The sequence below is a fragment of the Suillus discolor genome (genome assembly GCF_016758755.1).
Source record: "Suillus discolor strain FC423 chromosome Unknown F5147scaffold_37, whole genome shotgun sequence".
Taxonomy (NCBI): domain Eukaryota; kingdom Fungi; phylum Basidiomycota; class Agaricomycetes; order Boletales; family Suillaceae; genus Suillus; species Suillus discolor.
The window spans coordinates 156403-179297 of record NW_024541284.1 but is presented as its reverse complement, the minus strand read 5'-3'; the positions used below and the strand labels follow the sequence as shown (position 1 = coordinate 179297).

The 22895-nt window shown below is 48.0% G+C and overlaps 7 protein-coding genes across 7 annotated transcripts; 3 read left to right on the top strand and 4 right to left on the bottom strand.

Annotated features, from left to right (window-relative positions):
* Positions 1 to 50: 50 nt before the first annotated feature.
* Positions 51 to 7258, bottom strand: F5147DRAFT_805239 (peptidase family C50-domain-containing protein; the record flags this gene model as incomplete). The annotated part of the gene is made up of 20 exons (XM_041443348.1): positions 6831 to 7258; positions 6095 to 6781; positions 5830 to 6043; positions 5529 to 5779; positions 5040 to 5477; positions 4486 to 4977; positions 4136 to 4433; positions 3963 to 4079; positions 3806 to 3913; positions 3569 to 3755; positions 3359 to 3512; positions 2690 to 3306; positions 2535 to 2638; positions 2399 to 2484; positions 2258 to 2351; positions 1962 to 2207; positions 1283 to 1914; positions 533 to 1233; positions 320 to 484; positions 51 to 264 (listed from the first exon to the last, which is right to left on the bottom strand). Exons 1-20 carry the CDS (start codon positions 7236 to 7238, stop codon positions 51 to 53), a joined length of 6213 nt encoding a protein of 2070 aa, XP_041291359.1. The 5' UTR covers positions 7239 to 7258.
* Positions 7259 to 7508: 250 nt separating this feature from the next.
* Positions 7509 to 9910, bottom strand: F5147DRAFT_838003 (MFS general substrate transporter; the record flags this gene model as incomplete). Its single annotated transcript, XM_041444116.1, has 13 exons — positions 7509 to 8056; positions 8110 to 8123; positions 8175 to 8245; positions 8301 to 8332; positions 8379 to 8450; positions 8499 to 8635; positions 8685 to 9020; positions 9072 to 9081; positions 9154 to 9412; positions 9467 to 9484; positions 9548 to 9619; positions 9675 to 9694; positions 9745 to 9910. 13 exons carry the CDS (start codon positions 9908 to 9910, stop codon positions 7593 to 7595), a joined length of 1671 nt encoding a protein of 556 aa, XP_041291358.1. The 3' UTR covers positions 7509 to 7592.
* A 965-nt stretch (positions 9911 to 10875) lies between these two features.
* On the top strand, positions 10876 to 11655 carry F5147DRAFT_701975 (uncharacterized protein). Its single transcript, XM_041437763.1, has one exon. It carries the CDS (start codon positions 10951 to 10953, stop codon positions 11548 to 11550), a length of 600 nt encoding a protein of 199 aa, XP_041291357.1. The 5' UTR covers positions 10876 to 10950; the 3' UTR covers positions 11551 to 11655.
* Positions 11656 to 12149: 494 nt separating this feature from the next.
* On the top strand, positions 12150 to 14736 carry F5147DRAFT_761842 (uncharacterized protein; the record flags this gene model as incomplete). The annotated part of the gene is made up of 8 exons (XM_041440546.1): positions 12150 to 12831; positions 13090 to 13116; positions 13232 to 13300; positions 13380 to 13405; positions 13547 to 13625; positions 14006 to 14196; positions 14399 to 14408; positions 14591 to 14736. Exons 1-8 carry the CDS (start codon positions 12570 to 12572, stop codon positions 14734 to 14736), a joined length of 810 nt encoding a protein of 269 aa, XP_041291356.1. The 5' UTR covers positions 12150 to 12569.
* A 17-nt stretch (positions 14737 to 14753) lies between these two features.
* On the bottom strand, positions 14754 to 15458 carry F5147DRAFT_701964 (uncharacterized protein). The gene is made up of 5 exons (XM_041437762.1): positions 15353 to 15458; positions 15267 to 15300; positions 15110 to 15217; positions 14910 to 14991; positions 14754 to 14851 (listed from the first exon to the last, which is right to left on the bottom strand). Exons 2-5 carry the CDS (start codon positions 15288 to 15290, stop codon positions 14823 to 14825), a joined length of 243 nt encoding a protein of 80 aa, XP_041291355.1. The 5' UTR covers positions 15291 to 15300; positions 15353 to 15458; the 3' UTR covers positions 14754 to 14822.
* A 57-nt stretch (positions 15459 to 15515) lies between these two features.
* F5147DRAFT_614620 (VIT family-domain-containing protein) lies at positions 15516 to 16979 on the bottom strand. Its single transcript, XM_041432505.1, has 4 exons — positions 16921 to 16979; positions 16427 to 16865; positions 15941 to 16371; positions 15516 to 15887 (listed from the first exon to the last, which is right to left on the bottom strand). Exons 2-4 carry the CDS (start codon positions 16651 to 16653, stop codon positions 15589 to 15591), a joined length of 957 nt encoding a protein of 318 aa, XP_041291354.1. The 5' UTR covers positions 16654 to 16865; positions 16921 to 16979; the 3' UTR covers positions 15516 to 15588.
* A 90-nt stretch (positions 16980 to 17069) lies between these two features.
* F5147DRAFT_654045 (uncharacterized protein) lies at positions 17070 to 18481 on the top strand (the record flags this gene model as incomplete). Its single annotated transcript, XM_041433838.1, has 5 exons — positions 17070 to 17197; positions 17485 to 17621; positions 17680 to 17758; positions 18236 to 18333; positions 18396 to 18481. 5 exons carry the CDS (start codon positions 17070 to 17072, stop codon positions 18479 to 18481), a joined length of 528 nt encoding a protein of 175 aa, XP_041291353.1.
* Between the last annotated feature and the right edge of the window lie 4414 nt (positions 18482 to 22895).

The window sequence follows — 22895 nt, the reverse complement described above, 5'->3', positions numbered from 1 at the left end:
AAAAAAACTATAAATGGAGCATGGAGTGCATAAGTGCGTCATATTGTTTATTATAGGTAGAACGGAATCCCATATACGACTGGTGCCGCCCCAGTGAGATACTTGAGTTTGCATACCTCTCGGGCTTGTGCAATTGCGGTAACTGCTGACATACCCTGCTCTCCTCCACGAGTCGGAGTCAATCTCAGGGAGTCAAAAACTGCTTGTGAGAACTTGTCGATGTCGCGGTCAGTTACATCCCAAAGGTTCGCCACCAGTAAAGGGCTGTGCACGATGGATGTTAAGCAGGGAGCGTAGCCAAAACGAACTTGCAACTTACCATCCAGCAAGCATATAATTAAACGGGGTGCCTACTCTGTCAAAATCACCCATCTCCTTCAGTAACCCACTGGAGCACCCCCACAACATCGTCGCTGCACAGCGCGGCAAATGACGGATTTTGTGTGATCGCACGTATTGTTCTCCTCCACCGTGCCCGAAATACCTGAAAATCGTCAAGATCCGATGCAGCAATTAGTCAAGAGTCACTCACACTACTAGATCTTTCCGCGCGAGGGCATCTAAGAACTGCTGTTCGCTTGGCGGTCGTCCAATGACTCCCTCCCAGCCTACACTCCGCATTTGCTCAAGCCATGGTTTGAATCGCCCCTCAGTTCCTTTCAAGTCTCCGCTAGGGTTAAGCACGAAAAACGTCTTGCGTGGATCCACGGACGTCCGATCAACAACACCTCCTGATCGGTTCTCAGCAGACGCAAGTCGAACCCGATCAAGCAAGAACGAAACGCTCGGGATGCGGCTCACGCTCTGGCCCCTCAAGACTGGAATCGATTCCCAAGGAACGCCCTGTACATTGTGGTCCAGGACGAGGAATATGTGGGGGTCGTCTACCGGAGTTGATTCCACCTTCCCTCGTTTGTTCTTGAAGGCGGCATGCTCCTCCAACGCACAGCGAAGATCCACTATCACCTGATCTACATCTATATCTGCGATAGCGACTGGGATGCCATGAAATGTGTACAGGTCAAGGATGAAGAATAGTAAGTCTTCAAGTTCTTCTTCACGACATTTCGGACTCAGGGATGAGAAGCAATCGAGGAGCACATCAGACAGGTGAGGATGTTGTTTCTGTTTCTTGTCTGGGGGAGGAAGAATGCGCTTGAACACCTTCTCGAAACGGACACGGAGGTCAGCGATGAGCTCGGCTGATATAGGTAGGACAGGACTGAGAATGGTCTACGAACATTGTTCAGTCGATGAGTATTTGACAAAAGAGAATACTTACTTTGAATGCACCCAACCAGCAAAATTCGATGTTCTCTAGCAACGCTTGCATCCTTTTATCCAGAACATTACGCTCCGCCCACCAAGCAGCTCTTGCTTGCGGATCATCATTTCGTACGTTGACTGCGTTGCGTGTCCCTTGGTTGCTTAAGCGAATTATCTCAGCGAGCTCCTTTACCGCATCGTCAAACGTGAGATGTTCGTCCACGTCCGATTCGCGTCGGCCTTTGAGAGGCACACAGAACATCAACGGCTCAGAAGAAATATTCTGCCGAGAGATAAAGAGGGTACTCTTGTCAGGTGTGAGGTTGACATGGACGACTGTCCAATGAGGCGGGAACTGTGACATGGCCGTATTCGATAGCAAGGAAGTGTCTAAAGATTGCTCTGCATACGTCTTGTGGATGGAATCCCAGTACGCCTTCATGCTTGCACTCGAGTCGTCGTCATCGTCAGATGCTTCCTCAGTGCTGGAGGTTCTCAACCGCCGAAGATTAGATGATCTCTTCCGAGGCAGTGGGGAACCGTTGGGCGTCATAAGGGGCCATTCAAGATCGTCGAATTGCACGCTGGGGAATTTATACTTGATAGCCTCCAGCATTTCACGGCGTAGAGTAATTGCAGATGACGCATCTAGTCTAGCGTCAAAATAGGCTCCATCAGGTAAATTGTAATCTTACCAAGAAGACGCGCAGCAACAATGGGTCCATCCTTTTCCCCCTTTCCAAGGGATGTCTGAAGTGCTTTGATGAGTGCAAGGTTTATAGTCGCTTCGCGGACGTGGGGGACGTTCCCCCGATCCGCAGTAAGTGCAAGGTCAGCCCAAAAGAGTTTCTCTGCTTGGTCCAGAGTACTCAAGATATCTTGAGTCGAAGGTGTAAGCGATACCGCTCGGTCGCTTGTCATGCCCATCGGTAGTGCGATCGCTGTACACAAATAATGAGTTCTTGATGGTTGGTATGCACACTATACCTACTAGATTCAGCCAAAGAGCTCAGGAACATATCCGAACGGAATTGGTCGTAGACGCTATGCAGGGTAAGTTTCCCCATAAGTGCATGCTCTTCTCCCTGTGAACGATTCAGCTATAAATCCGACATCTATAACAAAGCCTCACCTTTGTGTCTTGGGAAGCGGGCAAGGCCATAAGACGCTCTATCAGATCCTTGATCGTAGCATCTCCATCATCGCGCAGTAACCAGACTGCAATTTACCAGTTAGTAAGTTTAAGGTTTAAAAACGACGCTCCTTACTATGGCGGCGGAGAATGTCAGACAACAAGGTAGGAACTATTGCTCCCTGTCCGGCGGCAGCTAAGGTAACTTGTGGTGAAAGCGTTACGCTGGATTTACGGCGACTAAAAAGTTTGATTAGAGGAAGTGCATTGGACGCTAGCCAAGACTCTCACCTGCCGTCAAAGGACGCCAACATTCCCTCGAGTTCGCCAAGCATCGCACATGCCTCCTCATAGAGGTCCCTTGCGTCCTGGGTTTGCTCATTCAAGCGATTCCAATCTCCATTCAGCCGCCTCATATCAGCTGCATCCACACCCGGCAGATCCTGTAGCAACTCCGCAGCCTTGACCAAGCAGTCCTTTCCTGCATCTAGCTGCCTCTGGTATAACTGGATCTCACCCATGCGCATCAGTGCACGAGCAACCATGGCCGGGGCATTAATGGACTCGGCGAGGTCCTGTGTTTGCTTGGCAAAATACTCGGCTTCGCGGGAAGAACCACGAGTGAAGTAGGCGTGGGTGAGAGTCAACAGGGTTGAAAGCAGTCCTTCAACCATTCGCCACTCTATCCCGTCCATAAGACGTTTCTGACTAAATAATCTCGAGTGGTCGTTGGACCGAGTATCGCTGGCGGGTGACGATTCTGGAGGGGTAGCCTCGAATGGATTTGAATCATCGGTTGCCTTGGTGGGTTTGGAGGAAGGCTGGCTTAATCGAGAAAGCGTGTCCACGGCACGATTCCACAGTCGCAATGATTGCAACATGTACTCTAAAGCCCCGCCTGCGTTGTTCTGATGGAATCGAATCAGAAAACAACATGCGATGAACAACCGAACTACAGACTCTAGAGTATTGGATAGCTGCGGAGACTCTGCAAGCCATCGCCGCACGCTCGAGCCGTCCAACACGCAGCCTTATCCGTTCAGCGGTCGGTAGAGCTTTGTCTTCGGGCGGAGAAGCTTCCGACAAACCCATGGCTTCACAGTAGAAGGAAGCGCTAGAGAACAAAATGTCGAGTCACAATAGAAGACCCTTAGCGTGAAGTAATCTCACCTTTCAAGAATGTTGTTTCCAAGAGCCAAAATTTCCGCATATCTTAGCAAATAACTGATACGTACTTCGTCGGAAATATCACCCGATTTCAGCACCGCTGAACTTCGCGCAAAAATGGAATTAGCACGCTTCGTTTTGCCCAACTTAACATACTCCGACGCGAGATCAACGCATATAATGATGTATACTGTTCAGAAGATTGAGAATAACAACTTCTAGAAGACATGATACACTCACGATCAGTGGATACGACGGGTCGGCGCTCGCAGATGCGCTTCAGAGCCTCCAGAAGCTTGATCTTCAGTAAGGCTAGACCCAGAAGTCCAAGCAAATGGATGTTCATTTCTGTTTGATCGGTCAACAACGCTCAGTAAAGGATCCTGACCAAGCTTACGAAGTTGACCGACGATTATCTCCAGGTCGAACACAATCACCGCCTTCTGAGCACCAATCATGGCACCAGTCTCCTTCGGAGGCGTGCTTTGAATGACATTCGACACATTCTCGAAAACTACTCGTGGAACTTTGTCAGGTGATATAACTGGTGAGTGATTCTGAACAACAAACCTTTACGGGGACGTGGTGTGACAAGATTCCGGGCTCTTGTCTTGTTTGTTGTACGTACGCTCGTAGCTCTTGTCGGCTTCTTCGCATGAGTAGGTGATCGCGTCATCTTGGGATCCGTTTCAATTGAAGAATTAGGAATGAGACCGCGTAAGATGTTGCACGCCTCCTCTACATGGTATGACACGGTCGAAGTCATTGGTAACCCTGCGCTACGATACGCGAAGAGGCTCAACCAAAGATGAACCGCTACAGTGTATTGTGAGCGGAATACCACAAAGGCGGAGTCGTGCCCAAGGTCCTGGAATGGAAAATTCATAACATGCAGTTGCAGAACCGAGGCAAAGAAATACCTTAACAGTGAGCAAGTTTAAAACTTCTTCACCCAGGTGCTCCGCGGTCCAGGAAGTTTCTTTACCGTTGGCATTCCCGTCCTTCCACAAGAGCTCCATGCATTTCAAGAGGACTCTAGCCCTGCGCAGTGGAAGAACGGTAGCCTTGTACACCAATAGTGCATCTTGCAACAGCCTGCGCACAATAGTCTGCACACTATCCTTCCGAAGGCAAGGTTCAAGAGTCGAAATCTGACGCTCGAGCAGCAGGCCTAGGACCTCGTCACTAATTACACCTGGTTTCAGTGCAGTATGGAGGCTGACTTCACTTGCAGGGAGAAAAAGTTCGCACGTCACTGTGTACGTTAGTCTGTCAATTATCCCACCAAGCTGCTTTGTGCTTGCATGCGCGCTGAAAGCATTCATCGACGTTGCTGACCTGGCCAGGTGCTCCAGACCGGATGAGCCATACGGAAAGGCTTTTACGCTCTCCACAAACGCGTCACACGCAAGCTGATAATACCCAGGAATATTAGCGTTCTATACCGGATAGGTAAGCAATGCAAAATGATCACCTTCCGGTCACCAATCTTAGAATAGCACACCGCAAGAAGCTCCCACCTCCGAAACATCTGTTCTTCGAGTTGTTTCCACCCTTCGGCCCGTTCGCCATCTTCTGTGTCGTCCTGCATAAGACCCGATCGCATGTGAAGTGCCCGTGCCCCGAGCGAACATCCTTCCTTCAAAAAACGCACTGCGCCCCCGTACTTGGAGCTTTGATACAGCGTGCCAGCCAGATTGTGATATGCCCCAGAGATGCAGCGGACGTAGTTGGCACGTGCGGAAGCCGGAATGGCATTCACATGGTCGGGGGTAGAGTCTAGAAGGATTATGGTACGATCGAGGAGGTCGAGAGTGGGCGTATAAGTGTCAGGATCATTGCATTTAAGGCGTATGCGCGCGAGGGAAAATAGTGAATCGAAGGATGTGGTCAAGATGTCCTTGCTTGGGTTCTGTGACGACACTTGTCAATTCCTCCGTGCATGGGTTAAGTGGAAGCTTACCTGCTTGAAGGCATCTTCCAAGGCGGTGGAAATTGCCATTAGTAGGGAAATTATTACATGACTTTGGACCTTCGCCTCTCCATCAAGGACCTTGATGCAAACTCGTCTGAGTCTCTCTAGGGTACGTTGGAGCTTTCCCTGCACACGCTGCAGCTCGTCATTCGGTTCTGCCGAAAGACATAAAAGACCCCCAAAACCAGGGAGAACTTTGGTCACTTCATGAACACGTCTGGAGAGGTCATCTGTTTCATCTGCAAATGGATTCGTCAGGTATTGTAAATATACCAGAATAAACACTGACCGGAGTTTGCATCTAAGCATGCAGTGACTTTAGTTAATATTGCCAAAGCTTTTGCACAGTCGAGAACAGCAGTGTCTTTGTTTTTCGGCAAGGGAGCAGATATGTCAAGTTTATTGAGATTGTTCGCTAGGCTATCGACCTCGGCTAACGAGCAAGACGAAGACGCCGGACCCATCAGATCTGTTATGCGATCAAGGGTGCACAAGTCGTTGCTCTGTTCAGCAGGTCAGCACATGTTATATCGATATTTTAATAACTGACGCACCCGCTTTGCCAAACTTGTCCATGTCTCACAGAGCAGGATAAATGACTTTCCCTCCATAAACGATGGTTTGGACTGTGCGATCAGTACGACCTCACCAAGGGACTCTGACACGAGCGTTGCGACGGAAAGTTCGTGCGCGTCTGATACGGGAAAAGAAGATCTGACATACGCTGTGCACGACTTCTGTATTTGATCCCAGAATGTGTTCGGCTGAACGGTTCCAGGGCTCGTGCATAGAAGGCACTTGAGTGCATACATGCGGATGAGGAAGGTCGAGCGCGAGTTTGCAGACATCGAAGAGCATGACTTTGTCAGCACAGTGTATGCCCGTATGAGCGTAGTGTCTATGTGCTTGCGGGGTAAAGATACACAATAAGGTATCCATGTCAAGAGCGTGCCGGATTCTACCAGAACTGTGGAGAACGAGTCCGGAATAGTAGTAGTCGATGACGAGGAGGACGTTGCGATATGTGTAAAGGAAATGATTGCGTGCATTAGATACGTTGAGATAAGCGTGAGAAGCGCAACGTCCGCTTGGGGCGGTATCGTTGGCAGCGGGAGGGAAAGCAGGCGAACTGGAAACTTTGAAGTAGAGACAGAGTGGGCTGATACTTCGGAGTCAGGCGCCCTAAGCAAAGCGAGTAGACGAGCATGCATGCCACCAAGGAAAGGAAGGGTAGTATTGTGCTACTTCACGTTTGAGTTGAACTCGCAGGAGAATTCATTTACCACGCACCACCTCCAGAACAAGCAGCTTGCTCATCATGCTGGATGCGGCGCGCTCTACGTCAAGGTCATCCGGACATAGAACACGCAGGCATGACAAAGCTTCATTTGCACGAGAGATAGCAGCTGACACCTTGCTGAGTGCGCTCGACTTTGTTCTCCCCTCTTCCAAATTTGCCTTCCAACCGGATTGTGCCATTAATGACATTGTCTGCAAAGATGCGTTTACGTCAAGCATTGCAGAAATCTTTCGTTGCTCCGGAGACTCGTCTTTCGCCTTCTGCTTTCCTTTCGCTTTGAAGGTTGTTCGCTCGTCCCCGGGCTTTTCAACAAGTTCATCGGAAGATGGGACAGCAGTCTTAGGCTTCGAGCTTCTTGAGGCTACCGTTTCCTTGCGAGAGGAAGCCATTAGAGGCATAACGTTGAGCAACGACGAGCCGCAGCGCGTCGTAATGGAGTGCAACAAAGATGTTTCAAATTTCTGAGTGGGTCGCGTCATGCACGTGACCGACGCGTGATTTTTGACACGATCATCAGACACACCGCCTCGGCCGGGGTTATATGCGCTAGCGGGAGATCACGCCCACGCTCTTAGGACATCAGTACAGGAAGAAAAGACGCGGGTATGTACTGGTCAATAACGATTAATATGCCATGAGTGATCATGACTCGGATGAGCGGGAATGTCGTGCATATAAACATTATATTTCAACTCTATGTTATACGCGACTACCAGAAAATTAGCATGATACGCGTTGCTCTACTGTGCTCCTCATTCCCCAGTGGCACTCGCGTGGTCGCCCCAGTCAATACCAAAGCCAAATATTACCCACGCTATGAGGACTATGGTAAACCCGGCCCCGAGCGCTACCCTGCGTGCATACAATGACACAGAACTTGACAAGGGTCTTTTCAACGCTTCATCCTTCTGCCTCGGAGTCAGGTTCTCGTCCCTCGGGTCTTCTTCCGCAACCGTATGTGGACGTAGTTCCCAAAGCCTCTCCACCTCCCTCTCTACATATTTCGGGCGCACTTGCGAGAGCCGCACGGCAGGCAGATAGCGATGTCCCAACGACGTGTGACAGGCACCCAGGAGCCCACCTGATATGAGCACGGAGACAAACGCGTACGCAAGCCAGACTGTCACAGCACCCTCGAGGGAGTTGGTGGAGGATCGGTCTTGGATCTTCCCCGTTGCTGTCACGATGATGATTACGGAGCCCTGAATAATCGACTCTGTAATACACAAAGGTGAGTATTCTTCCAATTTCAAGGAGAACTATGCATACTCTTGATTGCGAAGCTGAAAATTGTGTCAAAAAGGGAAGCACGATAGATTTGTCGAGCGACTCACGCTGTCGCATAGTAATGAGGATCAGGTATGATGCTGCGTATGATCTCTACTTGCGGAGCTGAGGTAATGCTCTGCAAGATAATGTTAGAGTCCTGAAATATTTCAAGGGCATCTCGATACACCCACCCCAGCAAGCGCATAAAATACATATCCACAGACTAGGTCGAGTTTAGTACGTCATCTGCCTGAATCATTCTGACTCACTGAATGTGGGTACTGTCTGCGAAAATCTTAACAGGAGCATGGAGATGAGGAACATACATGCCGAAAGAAACACTGGCCTTGTGATCAGCTCCTGCATTACTCAAATGATATAATGCTCACAAATCGTTACACGACGCCCGTATGCATCAATGAACATGCCCAAGAAAGGAGTAAGTCCAATAGGAAGGATCAAGTAAAAACTCGACACCCATCCGCCAACTACGGCTCCTTTCTGGAGCCTTTGCTGTGCAAATTGCCTGCACAAAATTCAACACTTATCACGTGATTGCAAAGCCAATAACTCACGTAGCTACCGTTATGAACGACGCCATACCAGCGTTTTGGAAGGTTGCAAAAAGAACCACAAACCAGAACGTAAGGGGCATTTGGCGCACAATCGACCAATTAAATATTCCACCTTTGACGCTGCCCGCACTTGGCTGGCCAGACTGTTCGCAGCGATCGACGACCTCGTAATATAAACGAAGGTATTTGTCGAGGACGAAGACGGAAACAGCGCATAGAAACGAGAAAAAGCCTATGATGGCGCCTGTCCACAGTGGCCAGGAATATGAGCCAAGATTTTGAGACATGACGTTTGCGGTGCTCTGTCCGACATATTGAGCCACATTTGCCATCGACCTGAAAGGTGGACGTATACATGAGATGTAAAAATGTAATCACAAAACCTACCATATGAAACCTTGAAAAAAAACATTGGACAAAAATGAGATCAAGCGCTGACAACTACCACTCGACGAGGCACCGCACTCACCTATGGACATTGCGAAACCACTCCCCGGTGCAAAATACGTGGTGAATATTTTGTGCTGTGCGTTGTCGAGGGATCCGCCCCCGATGGCAGCAATGATCTTGCCCACCATGAGGATGTGGTAACTATTGAGTCCGTCTGTCGTCGCGCCAGCCTCTACTACAGCACCTGCAAGACAAAATGCGGCGAGTATGGCAGATAGCAGTGGGCCTCCAAATTTGTCGATAATGAAGCCCAAGGCGATACAGAGAAATGTGTTTACCTGTCAGACAGTAAGCACATCGGTCCTGCGCCAGCGAAACAAGATTGACCGTACCATATTCGTCACAGATACCTAAGGAGGCGAGATACACAAGAACGTTAATCCCGCCATATTTCTATTGAGTGCATTTCTTACTAGCGTAGCAAATTCTGAATTATTGATCTTGAGTTCTTGTTCTATCGTTGTCTTCAGAGTCGTAACGAGACCCTATGAACATCCAATTAATCCGCATAATCCATAAAAATTAAAATATGATGCCTACGTTAGACCAGTGGTGTCCGACTTGCACCATATTTGAGCTACCAGCGAATTTCATAGACGTGAACACTTACATGTGCACATGCATGTTAATGCAATCATCGCTGCCTGCCATCTTACAGGTAGCTTGGGCTTGACGGAAGAATAAGACGGAACACTGGTTGATGACTGGCGTTTATCTTCGCTTTCGCCCTTGGTAGGAACGACAGCGTCGAGGAAATGAATACTGGCCGTGGACATAATAGTACTAAGATGCAAAAGCTAGAGCTTTAGTCCACTTATGAGCTGGTGTCAACCTCGGAGAATAGAGGTGATCCCTCCAAGATATGGAACTTGGCTGGCTAACTGTGCAAGTTATGGGAGATGCTCGAGGGAGTTCGAGAGATGCCCCCGGTTTATGTGCAGTATGATACTTGATGTTACGTCCGCAACACTTAAGCCAAATGAGTACTAGTTAAACGTCAATGTCGTTAGTGGAGATGAATCCTACTGCGTTGGGTAGCCCGTGGTGGGGAAGATCCATTGCGATCCGATTCTCTTTGGAACAACTGTAGATATGCTATGATTAGCCTCTTAGCACTCCGTAGATATAGGCTGGAGGTACGAGAAAGTGATTTTGGAATGTTTTCAATGTCGTACCCGTTGACGAGCACTGAGCGTTAGCGTTTGTATACTTCTCTTCGCGAAGACTCCTTCGAAGAGCGACAGTCACTTTCTAGAAATTCCCGCGCTTCCCTACGTTGAAACAGTCCTTGTGGTGCGGTGCCGGTTTGGGCATGAGATGAGAGGAAGGATATGATTGCAGCCTGAGTGCACATAAGAGTGTGTCAACACCGTGCTTGTATACTTCTTTTCGCGGACTCGGAGTGGTGACGGCTTCCTGAAGTTCTCGTGCTTTTCTACATCGAAACTTTTCATATGTGCTGATCTGAGCAAGATGAAATGCGAGAAAGTATAAAATTTTGACACATAGAATAGATTTCGCGTGTGCACGCGCGTCGCATAGTTCAATAGTAGACTCGTGACCAGTCCTAACCTATGAGGCAAGCCATCGATAGACGGACTGGTAAAACTGGGTTTGAATTTGGATGTCGAGCGGATTCGCAGGATAACGTGACGTATAAGCCTTTTCGGGGATATCAAAGAACACGTGAACATTTGCTAAGGCCTGTTAAGTCTCGTCTTATCAATGTTCGACTCGTTGCGCTAGCTGCTCAACAGCGCCATCATTCGTCACCGTTGTCTCATGTAACAAATGCCACTTGCTCTTTGTGCTATATATGATGTCCTCTTCAATTCTAAACTGTAACTTTAACCGTTCTGTGGACTCCGGGTTTGTGGATATCACAGGTGATCCTCCATCAAGCACCTCTTTCACGGATCCTATGATTACACCTTCCTCACGCCTCTCGTCAACGGAGCGCATCAAATCTGTCATCAAAATCCTCCGAGACGGCCGTATTAGCATCCTCGATTTCATGCTAAAAATTCTCGATCCGTCAGAGGCTTGTTTTGCATATAATCGCGACCGCATATTCAACTGCTCTCGGCAGGAAAAGACGAGTGTAGATGTTGGGAAGCCTCCAGTGGGAAAGCTCGAGAAGATGTTTGATTGCTTGTTTGCAGATTCACGTGGTCACACTCGAATGATGGAATGGGTGACTTCATCCTCATGTCATTTCCTCGGTCTCCACTGTAATCAATCAGGAGATGGATGCGGTGAAGGAGATTCTACGAGGGACACTCGACTCGATCACTCCGGAATTTCTCTTGACGTGGGATCTTCATTCGACAATCCAGAATGCAGTTGTCTCGAAAGCGCCAGTCCTCAACAGCATGCTCGCAGTGCGTCTGTTCTGTCACTATTATTGAGCGTTTGAATGTAGTCGGTAGGGAGTCGTTCTTTAATTAAATCACACGCGAAGCGATCCAACGCATCGAGGGAAGCATCACGAAAGGCTTGGATGATGGAGGATTGGTCCATTGATTTTGCAAGTGTAGGTCGCGTTGCGTCGCGTCAATAATGAAAATTATATTGTTTATTTTGTATTCTATGCTACAGCTTGAAAAAACCTGGTTTTTTCATTCGCTGAAGGTCACGTTATCCTGCGAATCCGCTCGACATCCAAATTCAAACCCAGTTTTACCAGTCCGTCTATCGATGGCTTGCCTCATAGGTTAGGACTGGTCACGAGTCTAGTTCAATAGTTTGAAGTGCCCAACTGACCAACGTTATCGGGTTTCGTCACGCCTCCGATGTCACGCTCGTATATACGTGTTTCGAATTCATGGTTATGTTCATCCTTACGAATTGTAATACACCACCGTGATATATAGCGAAGCCAGTGTTCTAACGTTCTAGCTCCAAGTGCATTTCTTCTGATTTATGGTTGCACAAATTCAGCACCAGTGACTATAACGTACATAAAATTCTTTTTAACTCATGAACAATTGAATGACCTTAAAGCCGCTGATTTTCTACAGGACGAAGAACTCAATTACGTAGAACATTCCTGGCCGTGATGTCAACGAGTATTCGTAGCTTTTGAGCAGCTAGTCGATTCAATCCGTATTTCCAAAATACCGATAGTACTAGTTGCACAACAAAAGTAATGGCATGTTTCATACACTACATTTGACCCTCTTCGAGTAACGTGCATCACTGAACCGATAACAAATACATTGCTCGCGAAAACTCCCGAAGGAGGAGGAAGGAAAAAAATTCACAACAACCAGTCCAAGAGTAGTCTGAATCGAGTTTCACAATCGACAAAAGATGTGAGCCACGAAGTGAACTCAAGGACAAACCAGTCCCACCGCAGTCGCGCCTCGTACGCAACGAGATGGTTGGTCTCATGCTCCGAGGTATTTACCCTCTTGACTTTAAAAGCATTATTTCATGATGACTCTGGTGGTGGCGAGCACTTGCACTCGTCGGAGTGGCAACTACAAGGTTGGTTCACCAATACGCATACGGTTTTCGGGCCGTACTGCGCTAGTAATCAAGAACGCGCTTCTTCACAGACGCATGCGCGATAGCGACAACCAAACAACAGGGAAAGGTTTGCCCGATCCCCGCAACGTTTTCAAAGCCTTCGTTCTCGCCCTCTTCTGTGGTGAACAGAATCTTCGGGACGATGAGAAACGAAGCTGCTTTTCTGGTACGTCGCGCAGCCAATCACAGCTGGGCTCTGCGAGAGCCGATCGAGGGGGATTAGAATGCTCAGACCTTAGCCCGCTCAGGAATTTGGATGCGTGGAGCGATCCTGTGTGTGATGAGCATTCGTGGTTTTTGAGCTGGTTGAAGCAAGGAGAGATTTTGAGAGTCCGCTTAGTATTTTATTCCTGGGTTACGTGACTTACACTGTCAGTCACGCATTCATGCACATAACCGTCAAAATCATCCATGAATCATGCAGGCGGACGAGGCCAATTCCTCACTTCATGTGAGGTTTTAGGGAACACGAGTTCCTCGACAGTCTACTGTGCTAACGAGGGTTAACAGTGTGTGCTTTTCTCGCTTCCTTTCATAAATTGCCATCGTATAACGTGTATGTGAAGTACATATCTACCTTTCCGACGATCCGCGTCCAGGATCAACCGATCAGAAAAATGCTAGTGTACCACACGGTGTGCAGGTGGAGCTCCTCACGGTTGATGTGTCTAGGCCAGCCTCTTTGCTGATCCTGACTCTTGCTTCAAGTCGCAGCCTGTCACATTCGCATGGTTTTCATGGTCAGTTATCCCTAAGCATAGACACAATTCGCATAGGATGAGATTCCGAGCCGCAACCACGGTCACCGTACTCATCGAAGAGGGGTCAATCTAGAGGCTGACATGTGTATGGCAAATGAAATTATCATCGTGCGTCACCAGATAAGATCTACGGCAGAGATGAGTGCGCTCAGGCTAGCTGTAATGGCGAACGGGCAAGATCAAACCATTCGAGCCATCAGTAAGCGCGCCCGCCTTGATCCTGTAGAATATCGCGTTGCCGAGACTGATATTTGAATCATAAACGCCCACTTTTAAAGGGTCAAAGGTTGGGGTGGCGTAGGATGTGTTGTCGATGCGCAGTTGAAATGGCGTCACCTAGAAACTCTGCGATCTATTGATGCTTGCAACATACCAGGATGGAATACACACTACCTTTGAACTGGGTGATGTTGTGAGCACTTTGAAAGAGGTCGAATAGATGGACTTGCGAGACAAAGGCAACCTAAGTAGACGACGAACGTTGGACCTCTGGGTGCTTGTGAATTCCTGGATATTCTGAAAGAGTGCCCTGCCATCATCTACCCCAATATATTTTCGCCACCGTGGTCTCGATATCAGCACAGCAGGCTGAAAACACGTTACTAGTCACCGTTAGTGGGACACTAGTTCAGACCATGATCAGTCGCCATCGCCAGGCTGTAGGGATGAAATGTGATGACGTGGATCGTGTGCTCGTCGGTCTCTTTGTCTTCCAAATCAAGATGTTGCTGATAGCCCAACCTCCAATTCCAATAGTTGAGCTTAACCCGGTAAAACACGTCAAAAAGACACGAACTATGAGTGAAGGAAACGCACAGTATCACCCTACACTATAGATCTAGACTTAGATGGCTGATGGTGCCAGTATCGTTTCGACTCGATTTTGACGGGCGAGTAGAGGCCTGTGGGATGTGTAAGGAATCGAGGACTTGAAATTTTTCGCACTGATGACTTGGAACTAAATAATTTCAGCAAACGAATGGTAAGCTCTACGATGACTAGCCCACCATCGAGATCGGCTCATCAAGTTGCTGATAAAGAAGCATTGAAGAAAATAATAAACAAGTAATACAGATCGAGGGTGAGCCGGGTGGAAAGCGCTGGGGAATTATCGTGGACCGGTTGCTTTGTCGATGCGCTTGAGCAGTGAGAGTGACCAAATAGAGTCGGACAAGGGTGGACTGATCGATAAGGAGAGGGAAGGAATGAATAAGGGCGTAGCCGCGTGGGCTACCTTCGAGGAGAATTGGGGTGTCTCACGCGAAGATGGAGAGGGGAATATCAAAAAATTGACTCCTGGACATGCATGAGTGTTATAATATATAAGGTCAAGAAGCTCGTTTGTGTCCCCGTGGTGCCTTTGACGCCACAGAATCCGATGTCGTTGCGTGCCTGTTTAATGTTCCTCAAATCCCATAGAAGATCCTGCGCGTGTAATATGTGTTAGGTTACATCCAGAACTTTAATATATTAGACATTGCACCTGGATCCACAGAGTAGCGTGTTTGCCCACAGTTGTAAGCTGTGCTGGTTGGAAATGCGTGAATCCAAGCGTAGGCAGTGCTCTATATTGTGCAGCAAAAGCCGAGAGTCGTGATATTACAACAGCAAGCGATTGGAGGAATGTCAAGCCGATGCGAATGAAAATAAAGTCCGCAGTGTGATACCAATCTATTCACCCACCAAATTGCTCTTCATCTGTTCGAGTGCCTCATCCGGGATAGGAAGTCCGAGTTGCTTTTCAGCAATCGCAAGGTTGAGCCATAGCTCTCTCCATGTTTTGAACCGATGCTTGTCATAAAGTTAAGCAGGAGTTGCAATAGACGATGTGATCACATACTGCCGGGGAGAAGAGATGAGCCATTTCATATCGGCTATCGCAGAGGTGAATCGAGACGGATATTGGCTAGGTGAAGAGTGAAATACCTGGAAAGAGAAGTCTGATAAGTTTCGTACGCCTCCAATGTCCATAGCTTGAACAGTAGCGTTTGATTTGGCAGTTAGATTTTTGTGATGATCAAGATCAAGACGCAGCCGCCACGTGGGATTGTTGATTTCCGAAGATTTTGCAAAATAAGCAATCTCCGGCGGAACTTATAAAAATGACAATTACACAAAATGAGAGTTGTACAAGTTTTACATACGATGTAAGTGGCAAGTGGCTACGCATCATCCAGCCATGCAACAAGAGCATAAGCTGCTGCTGCAGCGGCACCACCAACTAATAGAGTGCTGACTGCTCCCCATATGTAGCCTCCAACACCCTGCCCAGCACCCGTAACTCGAGCTTTCACAGCTCCGAATATCAACAGAACGATGCCTGTAATAATACAAGAGTATACGAGCGCTACATGCGCTTGCGGAACAAAAAAGTATGGAATGAGGGGAATGATTCCGCCAACCAAGAACCCCAAGCCAATTATCAGCGCCGAAGAGTATACTCGACAAATCGAGATGTCCTCTAAAAATGAAACAATGAACATGGGCGGTATTTAAAAGTAAAACAATACACACCCATTCCCTCTCCAAATTTGAGTAAAAACGGTGTCAGACCGACTTGGTCCTTCCACCTCAGCAACTGCGCTTCTTCGTCTGACGATGAACCGTTCGCACTGACTTCGGGGTCAAATTCAGCATCTCTGAGACACCTGGTGACCGCCTGGCACGTCTGCTCGTCGACACCTACGGGGACAAGTACAGCACATACTTCCCTTTCCATTTGTCTAACGCAGCTCCGTTGCATCCGAGCCGATATGTGGCGTCGCATGTAATGGCAACGATCCCGCTCTGCCGAAGATGCTAAGAAGCCACCAATGCCCATAGAAATAGCACCAGCCATGAGTTCGGCTATTCCGCCAACGACAACTAATCTTGAGCTGCCCAAAGATGAAAGACCTGCTGCTAGAGCAAAGGGGGCTGTTAAGCCGTCTGAAAGTCCGATGATACTGCGAATCATCTCAATGTTGTGTCCAATATGATGAAACCGAGACAATTACTTACATATCGCGAATGATATCAGGATCAATAAGCGTGCGGTCGTCGTCGTCTTTCAAGTCTTTGGAGCAGACGCCATCCAGACGATCGTGTCTGTCACAACTCGCCGGCAGTGGTGGGGTAAGTGTTCCACTGGCGTTCAAAGGCCATGCTGGTGGCTTAGTGTCCATGTCTCCTTCTCTACTTGGCAAGAAAACAGCAACTGTGCCATTTAGATTAGATTCTGAAGCCATTCTAAGAGATGAGATGGCGAGGCTGTTTTTTGTGTACAGTGAGACAAGAGTGGAGTCGACTTAGAGTGATAACACAAAGGTACTTATAACCAGAAATTCTAAGATTCCACGAATTCTAAGATTTTAACAATCTAAGAACTCCAAGAATCTAAGAAGTAAAGTGGAACAACTTCGGGACGTCGAGTAGGGTGCGAGTAGAGATGATAATCCACCTACACACAATAAAGGTAACACATCCTTCCATGCAGATTGGAAGGAGAAGCTTACAGGTTGCCTTAGTACAAACGTAGCCTGTTGAGATTGATAGAATTACTCATTGGTGAGGCATGGTCGTCATAATTAGATATAAGCCTAGTGAAAACATATATAAGGACATATTCGCACCTGCTGATACTGATTGACTAATTGATGCTCCAATGTCGGAGGTGTCTGATTGGAGACAGAGTCTCTATAATCATCGTATTCCGCATGATTGGGATAAAAGATTGAAGGCGAGGGGCTACACGAATCTCAGTAGTTGTAAGGTAATGCATAGAGGCAAGAGGTGTGCGTTCGCAAAATCCCGAACATAGGGCTCAACTTTACATAAGCGAAAAACCTTAAATTACAGCCACCTGAAGCTTCACGAGCACCGTTTCTGAGCTTCTCAATACCGAATTCAAATATACGTAAAATCGTTCGTTGTATACTGGAAGGGGGGTGTTTGTACTACACATGAACATGTTTAGATAGTCTGTTCAATTGAAAATGCGTGTCAAAAAAAGTTATCCGCTAAATCAGTGAAGACATGCAAAAAAAAAGTAAAGCATGTGATACTGTCGTGTCGCGTAGTGGCGAGTCTCAAGTCTCAGATATTGACGCGTCTCAACCCACCACGAGTAAAGTACTCTCAGACATGCCTGGATTAGATACTCTGACCGGCGACAACGAGGTGACGCTGGATTTTGACTTTAAACATATCTTCAAACGTAAGTGACTCTGCTTTCTTGACGAATACTGAATCTAACATTCAATTACTTAATCCAGGTATATGCACACTCATTCGCTCCCCTGCCGGTATTACGCTGAACAATGGTCGTATTATCAATGCGATGATGCTCTCACGGTACCTTCTATTTTCGCTCATGTTTTCTTCGTTGATCAGTCGCTGTAGTCACGCTATGGATAGTATAGGTCGCTGTTGTATTGTACTTGCTGCTCTACTCGTTTGTTGCTCCGTTCTCTCGCAATTCTCTATGTTGGATGGAAGTACAGCAGATATGATCGATTGCATGACAAATCATCTATATATGGTCTAATTGACATTACTATCATGCTGTCACGGTGGGGGGGGACATATCCGAAGCTTTGGCAGGTGTATGTCATAAACTTCTCGATCGCACACCTCTTGCATAGAGGTCTTAGAAGGAGTGAATTGCGACGCTGAAGTCGGAGAAGGAGATGTACGTCGGAGGAGATGTAGTACGTCGGCCAAACATCAGCGAAAGCATGTGTAAATATTAGGTGGCTGTGTTGGGCGAACTACGACCGGGGCCGAACTTGAATACCATAAATTTTGACTCTTCGGGAGCTGCAAATTCAGTGGCAACCTCGTCAGCAATGATACTGCGATGCATGTCGATGGCACTGGGTGGACTTCCCAGCCTTCGAGGTTTTTGTGGCGTTCTGCATGCATCGAAGGTTTGCATGATTTTTTCAGAGTGTTTCCAATGTGTCGACTAATAGATCACACCGTCGCGCAGATTGTGTTGTGCCGAAATCTGAGAATGAGCACTCTTCTTCGCCTGCATACCCCGCAATTGCGAGGGTCATGACCTCGAATGGGTGAATTGATTGCAAGGGTTCTCCATCATGAAAGGCTGTCTGCTTGCATGGCCAGCGGCCAGCACCATCTTACTTTAGGGAGTCGACAGTCAATTTTTGTTCTCTATTGAATTCAAACCATCTCTGCATCATATAACTCAATAATATTTCCGTGAATCTTGGATGCCCCTGGAAATCTGCTAGGTTCTGCTACCCCCTTGGGCCAGGCACAGCCAATTTTACCAGACCAATATGACTGGAACCTTCATCATCTCTCTCTCAGCCACACTCCATACACTGTGACAGTCCCCATATCCCTTTTTTTTTTTTTTTGAATCCAATTTTTGTCCGGTTGGGGTATAGTACCCTATGTAGGACGATTCTATCTAGGAAAGGGGGATGCCTGTGTCCCTCACTGTGTCTCCGACTCTGCAAATGCCCCAGTGGAGATATGACCTCCACTGGTCCGCCATTCCCACCGGCCATTTTAGATGCACGAGTCTACTACTCCACGGGGCCGTTTTTGATACTTCTCATTTTGTATGTAGGCTGGACGTGTGATAATGGGTATACAAATACTCGGACCACTGGAGCGATCATTGTATGAGGGAAGTAAATGGAGCGCAGATAGAAAGGTAAAGGTAAGTCTGGGCTGGCGCAACGTGCTGCGAGTTGATCCCTGCTGTACCGTGTGGCTCTTCGACGAAAGTTCTAGCCCTTCCTCAACTCATGTGTCTCCTTCCGACTGATCTCCAGATTGGCCTTGGATTGGCGCATATTGCCCTGCGTCGGCGAGTGCTATAGGGGGCTTGCATGGATCGCAAGCACGCGTAGGATGTTTGTTTGCTCTGTGGGGCAAGACTGACGTTATCTATTTCCTGTGGGTACTGGGAGGGACATCACCGAAAGTGGGTCTCAGGCGTCCTGTACTGTTGACATATCGAATAAGATGATCCGTGGCTTTGGCATCTGAAAGCAGGTATGATATGGAGGATGCGTGACGTTTGAGGACATTGGTGAGTGTGTGGCGTTCACGTGCATATTGCGGGCATGATAGGAGGAAATGTTGGACGGTCTCTGGGGTGTCAGCGCAGTGAGGGCAGTTGGGGGATATACTTTTTCCGATGCGATGCAGGTGCTGGTTGAGTGAAATATGACAGGTGCGGAGCCAGAGCATTAGACTGATGTGCCGCTTAGGTAGGTGTTGAACTAGCAAAATGAACGATTTGCTTGCAGCGTTGAGCTTGGGGTCGATGGAGGTAGCATGAGCGTGTCTTAGGGACTTCAGCCAAGTTCTGTTCCAGTGTTTCGATGAGTCTTTCTTCTGGGCCTGTTTCAACGCCGACAGGCTGCTGGGGAGAACTCCCTTCCGAAGGTAAGGTGGCAGTCTGTGCGTGGTGCTGTTTTCCCTACGATCCTTTGCTGCTATCTTGGCCTCCTTGTCTGCCTTCTCATTTCCTTCTACTCCGTCGTGCCCTGAGATCCAATGAACGTTGACCTTGAAGTTTCGGTTGCGGCTGGTTTTCTTAAGTTGATTCAATAGACTGCGGAAGTGGTCTGTCAGGTAATGGCCTGGTTTGGTGGAGAAGATGTCACTGGATTTGATCGATGCCTGGTTGTCAACGAAAATGGAGATGGGATACGTGATATCTTCTTCTTGCGAGATCAATTGAGCTGCTAATGTTAGGCCGACGACTTCTGCTTCAAAAACTGTGTGCTCATCAGTAGTTCCAAGATGATAGCGTAGGATATTTGGACGTGGTTTTCCCCTCCTGTATAATACTGCTGCCACCCCTACTTTCTCGTCTATCCCCGACCCGTCGCAGTAGACCTTTACTTCATCGTTGTTAGCATTATGGGCTGCTATAGCTAGTTCTCTTGTTGAGGCGATGTGGGTAGAGTACGAGTTCTTGTCGTTCGGGGGACGTCTGCTGTGTTTGATGGTCTCGACCGAATTGATGTTGAGTTTGGCGGCGTGATATATATGATGCAGGGATGAGCGGTGGCGCTTGACATACTTCTTGGCTGCTTTATGGACGGGTTCATTTAGTGGATGAGACTTCGGATGCGCGGCTAGGCGTATTGCGGCTTGATAACATAGGTTTTGCATCTGGTGTTCCATCGGGAGTAGTTTCGCGTGAGTCTCTAGAGTATCGTTAGCGGTGGTTCTCATGGTGCCTGTGATACTTAGGGCAGCGAGTCTTTGTACTCGGCCTATACGACGTGCTACTCCTATCGATCCTGATTGAGGTTTGTCGTTGTTGCCAACAAACAAGGGGTGAAACCAAAGGTTGACTGCGTAGAGCATTTTCGGTAGTGCTACGGATATGTACAGCTGACACATCAGGGAGAGTAGAATTCCATTGGACGTGGAAGAGAGCCGGCGAAGTTGGAAGACATAGGCTGTGCCTTTCGCTATAGCGTAGGCTATGTGAGCTTGCCATCTGAGTGTGTCGTCCAATATAACTCCCAAGAATTTGTGTGTTGCAGTGGGTGTGATCATGATGCCGCGTGTGATGAGTGGGGGCTGGTCTTTAGCTGAATTCAAAGAAAAATCCATTAGTGCAAACTTAGACATTTCGAATTTCGAGTTGTGCGCTAGGGCCCACTCGTAACCTCCTCCTCTACGTTCCAACATGTTCTTCAATGTATTGTGAGTCTCTTGGAAGGTCTTCCCAATGGCTATAAACGCCGTGTCGTCCACAAAAGCTAGGGTACGTTCAGTCTTCGTGTGACCCTTGGCTATATCTACCAAGTCCGAGTCATATATGATATATGATATCATTGAAAGAGGGTCGCCCTGTCTGATACCGTTAGTAATAGGGATCCAATCCGATAGGTGACTGTCGAATTTGAGTTGCGTGCGCCTTCCCGTTAGCAGTTGTTCCGTGAATCTCACCAGTGTTTCTGGGAGTCTCCTGGTACACATGTTATGTAGTAAATGATCAGTAACTGCGTTCAGGAAGGCTCCCTCTATATCTAGGCATAAAGCAGATACTACCTTCTTTTGGCGCCATGCGTCCTTGATCGTGGCTTCGAGTAAGTGAAGTGAGTCTGTCATTGAACGGCCTGGCCTGCCTCCAAAGTGTGTGCTGGGGAGGAGATTGTGTTGTTCTAGGAGGTAAGTCATTTCATCTGCTACTACGGCAGTCAGTAGTTTAGCAGTCGTATTGAGAAGCGCTATTGGTCTGAAGGCTTTCATTACCGTGTAGTCCGGTTTGCCCGGCTTTCGTAAGACAACGGTTATGAAGTCGCGCCATGGATTATAATATGTCTTGAGTGTGAATACGGCCCTGTATAAGTGGAGGAGATAGGGTTGGAGTAAGTAAGTGCAATGTTTGAATACAATATTACAAATCCCATCAGGGCCTGGGGCCTTGTATGGGCTCAACTTCGAGATGCTACATTCAATCTGCGTCGTAGATATAGGTGCTGGGGTAGGGACGGTGTCCGGGTAGTCGTAGTCTTCTGGTACTGATGAGTGTTCTGGAGGGGGAGGGGAAAAGGCTTGTGCTAGGGCCGCGCTCTTATCCTCGTTGGTGTCGGCAGTGCCTCCGTCTGATCGCTTGAGGGTGGGGATCCTAGATAAGCCTCCGTCGCCTGCTGTTGCTGTAAGGTATCTGTTAGTGATCCATATGTCGTTACCCGAGAGGTCCTCTAGCCATTCGATCCAGTGGTCCTTCTTGGTCCGTTTGATGGCTTCGGTGTACTGATTTTATTTGATTTGGTGCTCCTCGTGACTGTAGTGGCCTGCAAAATCTCTGTGCTTGTATGAGAGATGGCTTAATTTCGCGACTTCGCGACGCATGATGGTTAGGTCCTTGGTCCACCATCTCTTGGAGTGGGGGTTGGGCTTAGACTTGGGGACGACTCGTTCTATGACTGCTTGGATTGCGGCCATAAGGGTGCGTGCTGCAGTCTGGAATTCAGCTTCAGTAACGAGCGGTTGGGCCGGTAGGATTTTGTCCAGCTCTAGTTCTAGTTCCTCGTTGAATACTTCCCAGTCTGCTTTGTGGTAGTTGTGCTTGATATCAGTTGTTGCTTGAGGGAGTTTGAGTTCGAGGATGCTTAGGATAGGCACATGGTCCGTTGCTGGTCCGCGTAGGGCTGAGTTGGTCGTGCAACTTATAAATGATTCTCCTGTGTGGTCAGTACAAAACATGTTGTCTGGACGTGTCCAATTCTTTGAGCTGGATGATTGGAGGGTCGGCAAACCTTTGGGTAACATCATGATCATACCATAGTCTGCTATGAGGTCTAGGAGTGGCTGCGCCGCATTGAGATACTGATTATTAAAGAGTTGTGTGTTCCTGTCCTCGTCCCATAAAGGATGGTGTCTGTTGAAGTCCCCAAGCCATATCATGTGGTCGTCCACCGATGGTCGTAGACGGGTGATCTCGCGTTCGAGGAATGAGGCTAGTTCTTCCTGAGTTTTCGTT